Here is a 16,352-nt window from a genome sequence, read left to right as displayed (position 1 = left end):
TGAACTTCACCAACCCACAAAGAGAACTTTGCAATTTATAATCGCCCATTCCGACATTCTTTCTATTAATGTTCTGATCAAAACCACACATTTATATAAAAAACACTGACTTAACACACTTTAGATCAGGGTCACATTGATATCAACATTTTGGTCGATACAGATAACCGATATGATAGTCAGTATTATATATCTAAATCGTCTATCAATTGTTGTTTTTATTAAAACCAAACCATCCGATACGATAACCATTATTTTTGTAATATCCAATAATCAATACAAGGACTGATATTTAAAATCTTTACTGTTTTGTAATTTATTTATTTTTTGTCTCTAGATCTACAATTTTACATTTTACAAGAAAAATCAGGCAATTTGAATACATTTTATAAAATAATAATAAGCCCTGATTTTATCTGCTTTTATATTGGCTTAATCAGAAAGATAATAAAACATTTAAAAAGAATTATATTTGCTGATACCAATATGGCCACCGATATATTGTGCTTCCACACATTAAATGCTGATTGCATGCAGATAAATTACATACTGTGAGCCTGTTCAAGAACCGTTGGTATGCAGCTGTCAGTGAATTCGCTGACAAGAGGTGTGACTGACCAGAAGCAAGAGGTAGAGGCCGTTTGCAATCTATTTAGTACAGTAAACATCCTCTGAGGAGTGACAGCTTGTTTCAGTGGCTGATAATGGCTTTCATCTGTGTTCAGTATGTCAGTGCCCAAATTCTGTCAGTGCCAATCACAGACTAATTGAGCTCGATTATCACACCCACCATTTTTCTTCAGAGCACCTAAAACTGAAACTAGCACTGTTCCAAAACATAGTCAGCTGCCTACCTAGACAGCATTTTAATGCATCATATGCACCCTAACTGCACGAAGGCTGTTCCAAAAGTTAGGCTTATAATATGGGCTAATTTAGCCAATTTCTGTATTTTAATGCCCATGAGAGTGTCCGTAATTTAGCGTAGCAACATGCTAACATCAAAATCTTCTTTATTCAATCAGCTGTGAGTCAAAGACAGCACTTGGTTTTTCAGCTACTGTGGAAGCGGGCATTATGACATGAGAAAAATAGAAAGCTGCCTATATTGTAATAAGCAGTATAGATAACAAAAATTTTTTTTACGTGACTTTTCTAGTTTTGCCGTGTCACTTACTCGCAGTGTAAACACAAGAGGTCTTTCTGTATTCCACTCCTTCATTTTCTCAACATCTTCTCTCTCTCTAACTTTCTGTCTCACTCAGAATTACCCTCCCCCATTTTTGTCACCCGCTTCTTTTCCTCATCTCTCTCCCTTTCGGAAGCCTCTTTTCACTTTTGATTAATGTGCTTTGGCCAATTACAGCTGCGACACAGCGAGCGCCCCCCGTCATCTGTTCTCTGTCACCAGTCAGGCAGGCTGTGGGCTCTCAGGCTGGTTAATTGCCCCATGCTCCCCTTCCACCATGACCAAAAGCCACTAATTGAATTCATGCAACCACTGTTATTTTAAATAGTCATTTTGTCTCAGATGAGCACCACTATGGGAAGTGTGGGAGATGTGGGAAGTCACAGACTTGTCTTAAACATCTGATTACCAGCGAATCAGTGTGGATTACAAGAACGTTTTTAGTGGACATATAGCTTTAAATGAATCACGATTAGAGGTTAACTGATATGGAATTTGTTGGCCAATGCAATATCTAGAACACAAGTTGATGGATAGTTTATACTGTATATATGTACATATTGAAAAATGGCAGATGCAATATATCACGATATGCTGATATTATATGCAGATATATTGCATTGGACATTTTTACATTTATAAATAGCTATCGGTCTTTATAAAATGTCTTTTAATCGGTATTATGGTATAATCCAATTTAACTTAAGCAATTGAGATATATTCATAATATCTGAAATGAAATGAACATGTTTTTCCCCCATAAATGTATGTCTACTAACATTTCTGATATATCGAAATGGCCTAATATTGGCCAATTAATTGGTCTAACGATATATCAGTCTGTCTTATGTATGTTATGTACTGAGCTATCACAATATGTATAAAACAACTGGATTGCTTAATTAATATTGCTAATTGAATATTATAGGGATGCACCGATATTGAATGTTTTGGCAGATAACGATACTGATATTTTGCCACCAATTTTGTCATATGATCCCTGTTTTACTTAGGAATGCATAAGACATTTACGGAAATATAAAATATGTTTTACTGTTCTAACAATTAATAATGTCCAATATGTTTAATTTCCCATTTATATAATTTTCGATATCTCAGATGTAAAAGTTTGCTAGTTTCAAACAGTTTTGGATGGTTTTCCTCATCATGTGACCGCTTTCGCAACCTTCAAATCCGTTTATGCCGTTTTGTCCACATTAACATGAGAAAATTTAAATATTACACGTTCCAAGAGTGCCAATCCTTCTACATATTGTGGCTGTTATTATTTCTGGATTGTGCATTCTGGAATGTGTTACTAATTCATTCGAAATAATCTTTGGTTTTTCATATCAACGTTTTCATCCTCACAACCGATATGCTGATGGATGGCAGTCCATCAGTGCATCCTAAGAATATTACTTTGTCTGAAATATTTTTCCTAACATTACTGCAGTAAATCATTGAATTCCCTAAATTTGATTGTAATTGGAACATTCCTTATTGTACCTTACTCCGCAATAATCCCAAATGGGTGTTAGTCGAAGGGGTTGATAAATAACAGAAATGGTTATTTGCCATAATCATCGCCCCAGGACTGTCTTTTGAAACTCAGATAAACAATTGACTGCACGAGTGCAAAGACCGCTCGCAATTTCCATTGCAGGCGACTATCTGCTCCACAGATCTGTGAAGCGAAGAGATGATATTCTGTTTGTCTCAGATAATTTACACACACTGAGAGGACTCATTCCCCTTCGTTTGCCCTCATGACCTGTACTAAACTTGAAGGTACCACTGGAGGGCATGGGGTAGGGTCAGATAGGGAGGAGTTAGTGGTGAGAGGAACTCTCTAATCCACTCTGGGCTAGATTAAGAGTAGTGTGTGTGTTGGCCGAGAGCCTGGTGAGGGTGCAAAGGCCTGTGCTATCTGCTCTAGTGGCAGGCTGGCCCTTAGGCAAACTCAGTCCTACTGGAGTCTTTGTACTCTTAAAAGCCTCCTGCCTCTTTTACGGCACCTAAACCCCCTTCTCAAATCCTCTTGATCTGTCTGTCATCCATACATCTCCCTCTCTATTTGGATATACTGTACCACTTTATTTATCTTTAGGATATCTTGCCTTTTTATTTTTTTGTGCTGTATTTGCTCTCAGTATATACTTTTGTGAGAGTAGACACCACATTTATGTTGGTTTGCACCAGAAATTGACGTATCAAAAATAAAATGGCTGCATTTTGTGAATCAGTTGGACTACAGGTATAATTGTGGTCTCTTTTGAGTATAATTGTGGTTTTAGCTTAAATGTATTGGAAAGTAAGCAAATTTCTGATTTTTTTTACGACACTGTCCTTGTATAATAAATAAATAAGAGATTTTTAAAAATAGTTTTAAGATAATTTTTTAATACTGAATAAATGCTCTGGAATTATGAGATGTTTGCCATTCTGATTTTCCAATACCATTTCATTTTACCATTTATTTCATATAAAATTGTCTGCATGTGAAGTTGTAGCGCGAACGTAGTGTTTGGCTTTTGGCAAAATTGCCTCTTTAAACATTGTCATCTGCACCTTACAGATTAGTTTTAGCTGTGCAGTTGTCAAACTGTTTTTTCCGAGCTTGACTAAACACGAAAGAACTCGTCGTACATTTAAGCAGACAAAAAAATATATAATTTCACTAAGGAAATTAGAGTGGTATGAAAGATTCCCTTTTAGTGTGTTGCAAATGCACTTTTTGTTTATCTGAAAGGATGCACATTGTATCAATTTACAATTCTGGGTTTGCACCGCCTCAGGCTGGAGGGTCTTAGAAGTTGGAGAATTAATTAGTTTTTTATTATTATTTATGGAGTAATCTATTTGGAGAGAGAAAGGCAATGCCTCTGGGCTGTGTTCTTTAAACATTGGAGTCTCGACTTCCATTATCTACTGCGCACACAACGCACAACAAACGAGAAAAGCACTGATGAAGATAGAGTTGGATAGCGATAGAGAAAAAGAGAGACAAAGAAAAACTCTATAGCCTACTTGAGGGGAAAAAATAATTTAACTATGTGGAATGGCTGTTGAAATGAGGGTTTATTTAGTCGGTGAACTACACTGAACTGTATTATCAGCTATTATTGCCAGTGATGGCCTGAGGTGCTTGTTTTGCCATCGAATCTAAGAGCAGATATGTCACACACTACACTCTGCGCCCGTATCAGATGAATAGTCTGAATGATATTGATTTTTGTTTATTTAGCTGCGTTAATGTTCTGGGTGGGTAGATTTGTAATACAATCTCAGCCGAGCTTAATCTTTCCCCTGCAGCGAAGTTCAGCGGTTACGCCTCTTTTGGTCAAGGTGCATCAAGGTCAAAATTCCCCAAAACAATGTTTAACTAGAACAGAAAGTGAAACACAGAACACAGAGGAACACAGCTGAAATGTCACTGGTCAGGATGAACACAACCATCATGTTATTGGTTAGAATCAACACAGCCAAAATGCCATTGTCAGGATCAGTTTCTGTTTATTTGTGCAGAATAGAGCGCAACAGTCTGGTTCCGGAAGTACGTTAAAATCCCATTCATTTTTTCCGCAGGGGAATTGATAATTAATGATCATGTATACAGACCTCCAGTGAGCCCTGAGGTTGTTAATCAATGGTATATGCTTCTGTTGAAGCCACCAGTCCGTGTTATTTCAACTTATTAAAACGAAAATGTGTTTAATAGAGGAATTTCTGGTGAAGAACTACACTACCCATAATCCTAAAGATAAATGCTCCACCAATCAGAAAATCGCAACAAACAAAGTGCGGCAAAAGAGCTCCCATGATGCACTGTCAATGAATCGAGATATTTGTATATATATATATATATATATATATATATATATATATATATATATATATATATATATATATATATATCATAATATTTGTAAAAAAATACAATATACTATTTAGAAGCTTTTATTCAACTACTTTAAATCAATAGTAAATACATTTTTTCCATTGTTTTTCATTCGATTATGTAATTCGCAATGCTTCATAGGATTATAGTTCATTCCTTCATTAAAGACATTAAGTACCTTTGTCTTTTTGTTAGATTTTCAAATACTTTTTTACTTCAAATCAAAGTTTGTAATGTTGTTATATACCTCGGAGCTGGTTGGTTTGGTTCATCACTTTGAATTCATTTATGAAGGATTTTATTAAATCCCTCAGGAAGAAATGAGTGAGAAAAATACTTCTACCAGAAAGACTCGTAATAAATGAGAATTAATCCTGAAAATAGTGAAAAATGTGATTCCTTTAGCCTAAACCACATCCTATGGTACAGTGCTCAGATACTTTCACAAACCAGCAGATCCTGCCGGAATGCGATGATGGCAGGGGAGAGGAACTTATCACGATGGTTGGACGGGACCTAAACTGGTGGTGATGGGGTGGAGGGGGGTGAAACAAAGGGAGGTATAATGAGCGCTGACATACAGCTTTGCTGGGCTCATAAAGCAGAGGATGGATTATGATTGGATGAGATGCCAGAATTGAATGAATGACGTAAAGATCCAGAGATACAACTACTGCTTATGCTTCAAATACCTGAACCAAGACAGCTGAAAAAGTGGACGGGCACTGTTGCATTCAATATCGGTCAGGATCAGTTTCCGGTTATTTGCACTGAATTGATCATTATTAATTTTGTTTTATATTCAAATAACTTCTGAGCATTACAGCAAACCAGCTCTTGATATATTAAAGAAGCTCAATAAAATACCTCTGAATGTTAAATGCTATTCTCAAAGGAGCTTGACTCTTAAACAAAGACTGCAATGTGCTATGTTTGCTTGTGGTAAGGTTATGTAGCAATGTAGTTATTTATGTTGTTTTTCAGCTAAGTGGAAGTGGCAAAGTTTTGTCCTCTAGAAAGGGAACCAGAAGTGAAACATGAGCAAATATGTCTATGAAAATGACAGCTCTGTATTTCCAACAAATGTCCAATGATTTCCCCGTATTAACTCTCAGTCAGGCTCTGTTGAGGAACTGCTGGTGGAATCTTGTGCTTTATAATTAGAAGCGCTGATAGAAGAGTCAGTCTTGATTGTCTGACATTTTCATTTAATGTGCATATAAAAATGGAAGCAGTGTAATCAAGCTTCAATTAACCGATTGCCGACCTCCTCAAACTGCCCCTCCCCTTGCAAAAATTTAGAGTTCACTGCAAATGTGCCACAACCTCACCACAGACAATTTTCACATGGAATTGAGCTATTTTGTCCATTGTTACTAAAGGTTTGCCAGAGGGTCACCACTACCGATGAAGAGCTGCAAATTTCTGGCAAACATTTTTGGTGGATCACAAGCTCATTTGTATGTGAAAATAATAAGTGGCAAATACAGCAAGTTTGCGGCTAGTTTAGATTTTTTTGGTAAGGGCCCTCATGTGGCCACCAACAAGGGCTACTTTTGCTTTCCATCCACTAATCTGCTATAATCAGGCCACATGGCCACATCACATATGTCTCTTATAAAGACACGGTCATAAATCTCCCACTTATGCGATCCGTGTCACATGTGCGTGGAACCGTGCTCCATACTGATAGAATAAGCATGAGGAAACCGCTAACCAGCGATATGTGTCTCAAGTGTTCCATATTTCCTGTGAGACATTTTGGGAATAGCAATCATAATGTGATTTAATTTCACTCTCTGCAGTCGTGCAACAAGCACAAGGCGACTTGGAAGTCAACTCTCGAGACTTATTTGGCTGCTGATTCTGTGTTGCTGTGGTGAACTGTGTTTAAACTCAGTGTGGGAGTGTATTTAACGTCTGGGTGTGTGTTTAACCAACTCCATGATGGTATAATTGGTTTAGCAGCCAAACAGAGTCAAAGGGCAGCTTAGCGTGTCGAGACGCAACGTGAACCTGATGCGTCAAGGATGCTTTCTGTCACCTGAGAGGATAGATCATGTGTGAGGCTTGCTGGTTTCCTCTTCTTCAGCCCAGAAGATCATATTTCCCCACTTTCTCTCTTTCTTTCTATCTATCTGCATTTCTTTACATTTCAAATTTTTACATGCACCAGATCAATGTCAGTTAAAACAATGGACCAATCAGATTAATCTGTGGGCGGGATTAGCAAATTTACATGAGGACAAGCATTTTGAGTGTTTATTGGAACTGATGTATAGGAGTTAATGCAAATCTAAACACACTTTTAGTCTAGCTGTTTTATACGCTAGAAAGGATCATTTATATTTTATGTTACCTGAAATTATGATGCAAGTTAAAACAACCAATATAGTTTATTCTCAAACCTAATTCACAATACTATTTTCCAGTAACTTAATTTTGGCTGTGTTTGCTAGTGGAATACTAGTGTACTGCATACTGCACAAGTATACTGAGTTGAAAGAATTTGTGAAAATCATTCATAAAACCATTCTTATGTAAACTGCTGCATTCCATTCAATACCAAAATTTATGTAAGAATGATTTTATGAGCAATTTATACCGAAATTAGTTCTGTTTGTGTATCATAAATGCTGCCCAAAATGGGAAACAGAATGCAGTACGCAGCAGTTTCAAACAGAAGTATGCTACATCGTGTCACATGACTTCATTATGTTGCATGTTTAATTAAACAAATGCCATTCAGTTATCATTTTGGAAATAAACATTATGTAACAAATATGTCCCACTAAAAATAGAATGTCAAAATGAGTGCATTGCATTGTGAAGTATGCAGTATGGTTTGTTGTATATTCCACATTTTGTCAAAAAGAAACACTATAAATACAAAAAGAAAAATCAAAAAATAGTATATTTAGTATGCTATAGTATTTTGACCCCCTAATTAATAATAAGTTAATGTAAATGCCATAATGGATGACATTACATTGTTCCAAATAGTATATGCAGCATGCAAGTGTAGTATACAATACAGGTATTCCATACATACAGAAAATGTGTAAACTATAAACACTTAATACTGCAACAATAGGATTTTTGAACATTTCTGAGATTATTATTATTATTTAAATTTTTTTAAGTAAATACTTCACACTACAAATGTAAGGTCAAGTTGAGTGCATTGCATTGTGGAATAAAGTATGTGCAGTAATCTTTGTTGTATAAAACACATTTTGGCAAATGTACAAGGAACAATTAAAGTATTGCATGCATACAGAAAATTAGCAGATTCTGCACACTATAAATACGTAATTCTGCAACTTTATGTGTAGTATGGTTGAACACTGTTTCAAACAGCTAATTAACAATTTTATGTAAATGCAAGCAATAAGTGGACAACAACAGCCCTTAACCAGATATTGTTTCTCAATACACAAACAGATAAATAAACAGCTTGTACACACATTAATAGTAGCTTAAAAAGCTAGGCCTGTTTTTTCAGGATGGAGGATCAGGTCCTTGGCTCTGTTAAGGCCTCAGATCATTATTATTCACGAGTGTGGGGGTGTTTCTGAGGCCGGGGGGTGGGATTATCAGATCCCTCTGTGCTTGTTGTGCTGGAGGCCTCAGGACAGGGGTCTATCTGGCATCGCCGCTGGGGTTTGATGGGTCTGGCCTCGTTCCCCCATCTCTTTCTTTTGCTGTATCACTCTGTTTGTTCACTGGCTCTGCCTGGACTCTTCTAATCTCTCTGGGACTCTGGCTGAGCTCTAAGTTTGGCATGCTTTCACTCTCTCTCTTTGAGATTGAGAAGACACTGAAAAACTGAAAATGACCTGCCTTCAGTGTTAGGGTAGATACTTTGAATCTGTAGCTTCCCAAGCTAGAAGCAACTCATAATTTAAAGTAGTTAAATCTGATGCATGTCATTTTTCTATGTTAACATTCGTTCATGGCATCGAATCTTTGAAATCTATTCAAAAGTTTTGAGTTTTCTCTCTTTGAGATGGAGAGGACACCAAGGCCAATTATTAACATTTTTGTTTGAAATCTCTGTTTCCAGTTTCCTAATGCCACCGTTTTCCTCTTCCCATCACGGATGCCTATTGTCCCATATTTTAGTGCCGAAACATACTCCACAAAAGTATGTGAACACAGATGCATCTTGCAACGCAAGCTCAATTTCATGCATCGTTACATTCTAAAATGTGTCAGACCGCAATTAATAACTTCACCCAACTAAGCATTGCATTCTCAACGTTGCTGCAAGAGGTGCTATAGCAAGATTAGTGTGAACTGTCCACTTCTAGGGTGAGTTTTCTCTTTCAACTCAAATACTGTCATGGTGGAGCAACAGTTAGAAGAGAATATTGCTGAGCAAGTAAGTTAAAGTCAATATATTTGTAACAACTTACCTGAATAATAACACATCCAGTTTATTGGCACAGACCGCACCTTAATTACTGACATTTGTTCATGCCATGGTAACGCAAGAACGCATTTTAAGCATGTTGAACTGGACTGCGTGTTGGCAATGCGGTGACCAAGTGCTTTCATCTGTATTCGTGTACTTGTGTAGAGTATGTTTCAGCCTTTAAATTCTGCTTTTTTCTCAGAGTTATTTAAACATCCATTAATAAAAAGCAAATGTGGTTGGTCATTTTAAGTGTCAGTCAAAAAATCTCCACCTAAGTGGGTGGATCTTTGCCAGAATAACCTGCAATGAATCAGACTTTATACTGACAGTAAAAAGTTAGCTAACTTGGGACTAAAGGCAAAAGTATTATTCGGTTTGCCATGGAATGCTACACCACACAGTGCACGTGATGCAAATTTCGTCATCATCACAGTCTGCATGGGCTGTCCACGTGCAGCCTAGTTTTTCTAGACACACAGACAGTGACAAACGTATGTGTATGGGCTTACAGTCAAAAGAGTAAACTTTGAAAAGCTAAGCGCCAGATTGTGCGTGACACAGAACGTCATGTGGAAAAACTAGCCTTATTCCCTAGCCTTGAGTGGGGTGTTCTTATTCGGAATAACCTGCAATGTAGACTTTACTTTATACTGACAGACAAAAGTTTGGCTACTAACCAAGTTTTAACCATCTCTCTCTGTCTCTCTCCAGGTGATGAGTATTTTGAGTAATCCCAGTGCGGTCCCCTCCCAGCCTCAGCACGATTTCTCCATCTCTCCTCTCCATGGCAGCCTGGAGGCATCTAACCCCATCTCTGCAAGCTGCAGTCAGCGTTCAGACCCCATCAAGAGTGTGGACAGTCTAGCCTCATCCCAGTCTTACTGCCCCCCAACGTACAGTGCCACCAGCTACAGCATGGACCCCGTCGCTGCTGGCTACCAGTACAGCCAGTATGGCCAGAGTATGTACCATACCTCCATTATATACTCTGTATATGTCTTCGTCGTAAGTTTTAAAGGGATAGCTTTACCCAACTGTCATTTAAATTAGGCCATAATTGGTTACAATTCATTTCCTATTTGCTGCTGAGGGTGATCGTGCCCATTTCTGACCATCTCAAGACTCCCTGACCCATCAGAGCAGGGCAGACATATGCTCCTGATAAAGACCACAGCTTTGGCCCCGGGCTCCTCTGTTCGTCACAGTTTTTGTCTCTCGACTGGGAAACGGGCACTTCAAAGCACACTTTGACACCCCTAGGGTCCTTGTGCCCTTTTAGTTACCTCTTACAAACACACACTCACAAACAGGAAAGAATTGATTGATTAACTTAGCATAATCAGAGGCGGATGTTGTCACAGAAGCAACTGGCTTCTATCTACCACAATAAATGTGCATGTGTGTTGAAGTCAAAAATAAATCGTTCTTGGTTATATGGTGAATGATTCATTGGTGCAAATGTTTGTCTTCGGAATGAGTCTTCAAATTGACCAATTGTAAGTACAAATTATTGTAGTAACACCTGAAGCAACTTTGGTATTTTGGGGTAAACAATGGCTACTAAAGTCCCATTCCAAATTGCAAACTTCAGCACTTAATATATGCCATTTCATCATGCACAGTAAGTAGTGTGATTAGAGTAATTTGAGTAATTGCTACATACAGAGATATTGCATAATAAACTTATTTCTAATAATTTCTAACCTTTCAGTTTGCGCAGTTCTACCAGTTTCATACACTAACCTGCAAACTCATCATCGTCACTTTGTTCATTCTTGAAGAAGTACAAAAACCTTCATAACTTAGACTGCCATCTGCTGCTCTTCAGCTTGTCCTGTGTGTCTGTATGTAATACCTTGATCGGCTTCAATAAATTTTATATCACCCTCTTGTGGTCTCCCAATGCTATTACACCAGATTGTTAAATAGAGGCCAGCTGAGTAAATTGAAAAGCACTCAAATTAGACTTATTATTTAAATGTCTTAAAAAAAAAATATATATATATATATATATATATATATATATATATATATATATATATATATATATATATATATATCACATATACAAATATTTACTGAGAAAGCCCTCATATAACAATAATTCAATATATAATGATGAAATAATTATACATAGTTATCTATTTAAATATATATATATATATATATATATATATATATATATATATATAATAAAAATATTCAGATAATTAAAATGCATTACATTCTTGTGGCAGAAGTGTACATAAGACAAAACAAAAAGCGGCTTTTGAATACAATGTATTGTTTACTACCATATTATTGATCATAAGTCAATCATTGACATACAGTTCACAGCAATCCATTACACAAGTGAATTTGTAAATCAGTTGGAGATTTATTATGAGGGCTTGTTTAAGGACCCGTCAATGTACACCTGTGTCAGACATGCTTGTGTAGCGTCATAAACATAATTTTTTTAGGACACTGTGTCAAGTTAAATATAGTTTAATACTTAGAACACATCTTGAGATCCCTTAGTTCGGATTTGCACTCCATCAAGTGTTTTGAACGCAAAAACGTAACATATGTTTGTGTTGTTCTGCTGCTCAAGGGTGTTTTTCTTCACTGTATAAACTGCGCATTGCCAGGCAGCTGCAGTTTCACTTACTGCCCTCTGGAGTAAACAGGTGGTACTACAAGCTTTCATTTCTCAGGAATCTTCCTTATTACGGTCCGTGGGCAGTGCGATTAATTGCATACATTTTTTTAACGGGTTATTTTTTATAAAATTAATCGTACTGAATTAACACGTTAAAACGACAGCCCTAAAATATATATATATATATATATATATTATAATCACGTGATCTATCAATATTTTTTGACATCTGTAGTGAATATTTGAGACATAGGTGTTGGACTGAGGTTGGATAACGTGCTAACGCTAGCGTCAACACATTGCATGTGACTGAACGTCACGTCAGCCAACTGAAAAATACAGAAAGCTTCCGTGTAGTAAAACTAACTTTGGTGTTTCATTTGAGACAATACATTTTGAAAATTCATGCACTAGATGATGATATATTGATACATGATTGTATTGGCACAGCCTTTGTATACTGTGTGTGTGGTGTTGAATGCATTTACTTGTGTGAATGTGAGTTTTGTATGTGTGTGTGTAAAGTACTGTCAGATCTATCAAAAGGTGAGGAAGTGTTGATTGAAGGGATCTGATGAGCGAATGTCAGGTTAATTATGAGTCAGATGAGAGGAGTGATGTGTTTAATGAGAGAGAGAAGAGAGCTTCTCAAATTGGAGGGAGATTGAGCCGAATATGAAGTGTGAAATCTCAAACGCTCAGTATAATAAAGACTGGCACATACACACATGCAAAGACCTGAATGAATGACACACGACTGGCTCTGTCTGTCTCTCTCTTAACTAAACCACCATTTCACTCACATTATACTTCATTCATCTAGATTCATTAATTTTTTTATTGAACACACTTCAAAAGTTCAACAAAGTGCCTGTTGACTGTATTAAACGTGCAATGCGTTATTACCTGTTTTGTGAATTGTGTCAATGGTGTATGGCGATGTCCAATGCCTAAATGAATTATTCATATGAGCCTCTACTTTAAAATGATTCGTTTGAACTGATTCACAAATTGTTTGTGAATCCCTTGGCCTTTAAGTATAATTTTGGCTATAGAACTCTAAGTTGGGCAACATTTGACTCTATTGTGTATTTTACTACAGCTGGAATGTTGTTTTGACCAATCAAATTTGAGTGATGACTCAAAATGAATCCATCTGACTCATTGAAATTGGATTTCCCAACTGTGGTGTTTAAACTGGCTGGTTTTGTGGTTTGTTTTATATTTAACTATGCTCATGAGACTGTCTGTGTTTGTGTTTTTTCTCTACAGCCGCTGTTGACTATCTGGCCAAGAACGTGAGTCTGTCAACTCAGCGAAGGATGAAGTTGGGCGATCATTCTGCGGTGCTGGGACTTCTTCAAGTGGAGACAGGACAGGCTTACTAAATCTGCCCGAATGCTTGGACGCCTGATGTCCCATCTAACAACTCCTTACACCAGAAGGAGATTTTTAACGCAACATACTCAACTGCGTTTCAACGTGCGTGTAGTCCAGAGAGCCATTACTCTAAGATTTTCGAGAAAAGAAACTCTTGCCATTCCAGTGGATGTGACCGACTGTCTTTGTGTAATTTTGGGCTGGTTTTGCTTCTGATTCAAATTCGCATAAGAGGACCAACGGCATGTCAGCGGACACTGCATACACTAATGATGCATTCCGGGCCATTTCCGAAATGCACTTTCACCTTACTGTGCATAGTTGTGTTTGAACCTCATTGTCATTAAAATGGATAATCTCGCTGGTTTTCTGTTGATATTGTTATTACGATTGCCCTCACTGTTGTTGTAATTATTAATATTGTAACTACTGTTTCGTTTAATTGTTTTGGAATCCACACGTTGCATTTTTTCTCATTTGAATCCTAAGTCTTTCTGAAATGCTCGCGGTGGGCAAAGACAGGGTTTGTGTGTGTGTGTGTGTGTGTGTGTGTGTGTGTGTGTGTGTGTGTGTGTGTGTGTGTGTGTGTGTTGAAAGTGTGACTGCTGGTTTTTCACTTTCTATACCCCTAGAGCCATAATGTTCCTGAGCGATTTGACCTTCACTGCCATCATATTTCACTTGACATTCCATAAGAACATTGCCACTCTGTGGGAAGTCTAGCTTTGGACATTCTGATGGGAATTAGTACTGCTTTTTGGAGGAATTTTTTTTTCTCCCTTTTTCCTAAAATTACGCTATGTCCTTAGTGATCATCTTGGGGGGGAAGCAATCGCCATTGTTTGGAAAAGAGGATTTGGACAAAAGCTGTGAATTAATTTTTTTTCTTTAAAGGGAGGAGCAAGACATTGCGCCCAATCTAGATGAAAAAAAACAATGAAGCCACAATATCAGTATTTTGTCTTGTTTTCCAGTAAACATATCTCAACATCCTTAAAAGCTTGAAGTCCTGTTTTCAGAGAAATAAAAAAAATAAAATGTAAAGGCTATACTTAAGGCAAGAAAAACTAATCTTTTTCATGCATTTCACCAAATTTTGTTAGATTTCTTTTAAAACAATGCATACCGTCTTATGCCATTTTGTAAGTAAAGTAAATCTTGTTTTAAGTATGTTGTCTTGGAAGACAAAAATACTGAGCTGGAAACTGATTTTTGGCTGATAGTAAACATTCCTCATAGACTATACATCTTTGATTAAATAAGTGATTTTTAGACCAAGTATAAATTTCAACATTCCTTACAGTTCAGCTCATGAATGGATTACAGGCCCACAAGCTGTGATATTCATATGCACACTGAGCAATCAAATATTCATTTCAGGAAGTAACGGGCACCTCAAACTCATTCATGCATTCTCTTTCTCTGTTTTTCTAATTCTCTCTCCGTTTTTGTAACAAAAGTTTACAAAAACATACATTATCAGGGCTCCTGTAATTTAAGAATTCATGCATTCAAATGTAAGTGCAAAATAAGTAGTGAATTTTCGACATTTACGTAGCACTCACAGGTGACGTTTTGAAACAAACATGGAATTGTACAGTAGATAAAGCAGATAGTTTATTGTTTGTTTATAAAGAATATGTTTTATACTAAAACAAAAAAGGTGTTGATTGGTAGATGACACAGGGGATATGTGTAAGTCTAATATTGTAATTTTGTGTTTATATATACTGCTTTCATTTCTTTACTTTTTAATAGTTATTATGTATAATTTTTCGTAGGATTCAAAGTGTATGTAAAAACTTCTCGATACAAATTACATAAGTAAAATTGTATGGAAGGTGAATCATATTGTTTATGATTCCCACTAATTTCAAATTTGCTGATGTCAGGTGATAATTTTGGATATATGCTTAAGGAAGAGCACGTATATGGATCCACAATTAAGATGCTTGTCAATAACATTTAATATTGACATTCAAACCATTAAAAAACAGAGACTTTTCATTTATTTGACTGATGGAGAATATAACAGACTGTGTGAATACACTGCAGTTTTTGGTGCTAAATGACTGCTTCTAACTCAAAGAATTCCTCGGAATGCATCTTGAAATGGAATTCTTATTGGTGTGTTCTTGGATGTGTGTATGACGAAGAGAAATCTTAAAGGAACCACGTGACCCGAACCCCGCCTCCTTCCCTTTCAACTGTCTATAATCTTATAAAACCACCACAAATGAGGAATGAAATTTAAACTGCTTCTAGTATAGAACACCCATGGCTAACACCTTTGTTAATCTACATTTGGAAATCAAAAGTATATTACCCATCATGCCTTTCTGGGACATCAAAATGGGCACATGATTTCGTTAGCATTTGTGTTTATGCTTTACTCCATTTCCTTTCAGCATGTGTGTACGTTACCATGGTATAATTTATTCTGCTGTATGAAGTTGTAGCTTTAGTGGGAACCTTGTATTTGATATTTACTACCTTCAGCCTGTTGGTGTCTTTACTGTGTCACTGGCGTAAATGTTATCAATTAAAGATCTAAAACTGACATATGGATCAAACGTTCTGCTTTTTCTGTGTATTTTCACTACATGCGTCAAAATAATTTTTTTGTATTTAAAATTTTGAATAATTAAAAAATTTGAAAAGTTAGGATTATGGAAGGTGTACTAAAAATTGTCTGTTGAAACTGTATAATGCCAAGATTGTGTTTTTAGAAGCATTAGACTATGACTATGATAACTCTTACAAATGTCTTGTAGGACTTTATTCTTGCAGTAAGATAAGCTCAATTTGCGCAAAAGGGCAG

At 36.6% G+C, this 16,352-nt stretch overlaps 1 protein-coding gene across 2 annotated transcripts in view; it reads left to right on the top strand.

Annotated features, from left to right (window-relative positions):
• The window catches only part of LOC127625736 (paired box protein Pax-7-like), a 69,647-nt gene extending 53,598 nt beyond the window's left edge, over positions 1–16,049 (top strand). For both annotated transcript variants that reach the window (XM_052101101.1, XM_052101100.1), the window contains exons 8-9: positions 10,222–10,471; positions 13,424–16,049. In XM_052101101.1, the coding sequence (XP_051957061.1) occupies positions 10,222–10,471; positions 13,424–13,539 (366 nt within the window). In that variant the 3' untranslated portion in view covers positions 13,540–16,049. The remainder of the gene's footprint in view (positions 1–10,221; positions 10,472–13,423) is intronic.
• The last annotated feature ends 303 nt before the right edge of the window (positions 16,050–16,352 follow it).

This window comes from Xyrauchen texanus, chromosome 32 (genome assembly GCF_025860055.1).
Source record: "Xyrauchen texanus isolate HMW12.3.18 chromosome 32, RBS_HiC_50CHRs, whole genome shotgun sequence".
Classification (NCBI taxonomy): Eukaryota; Metazoa; Chordata; class Actinopteri; order Cypriniformes; family Catostomidae; genus Xyrauchen; species Xyrauchen texanus.
Note: the sequence above shows the minus strand (reverse complement) of the source record. Positions and strands in the feature narration are given on the sequence as shown.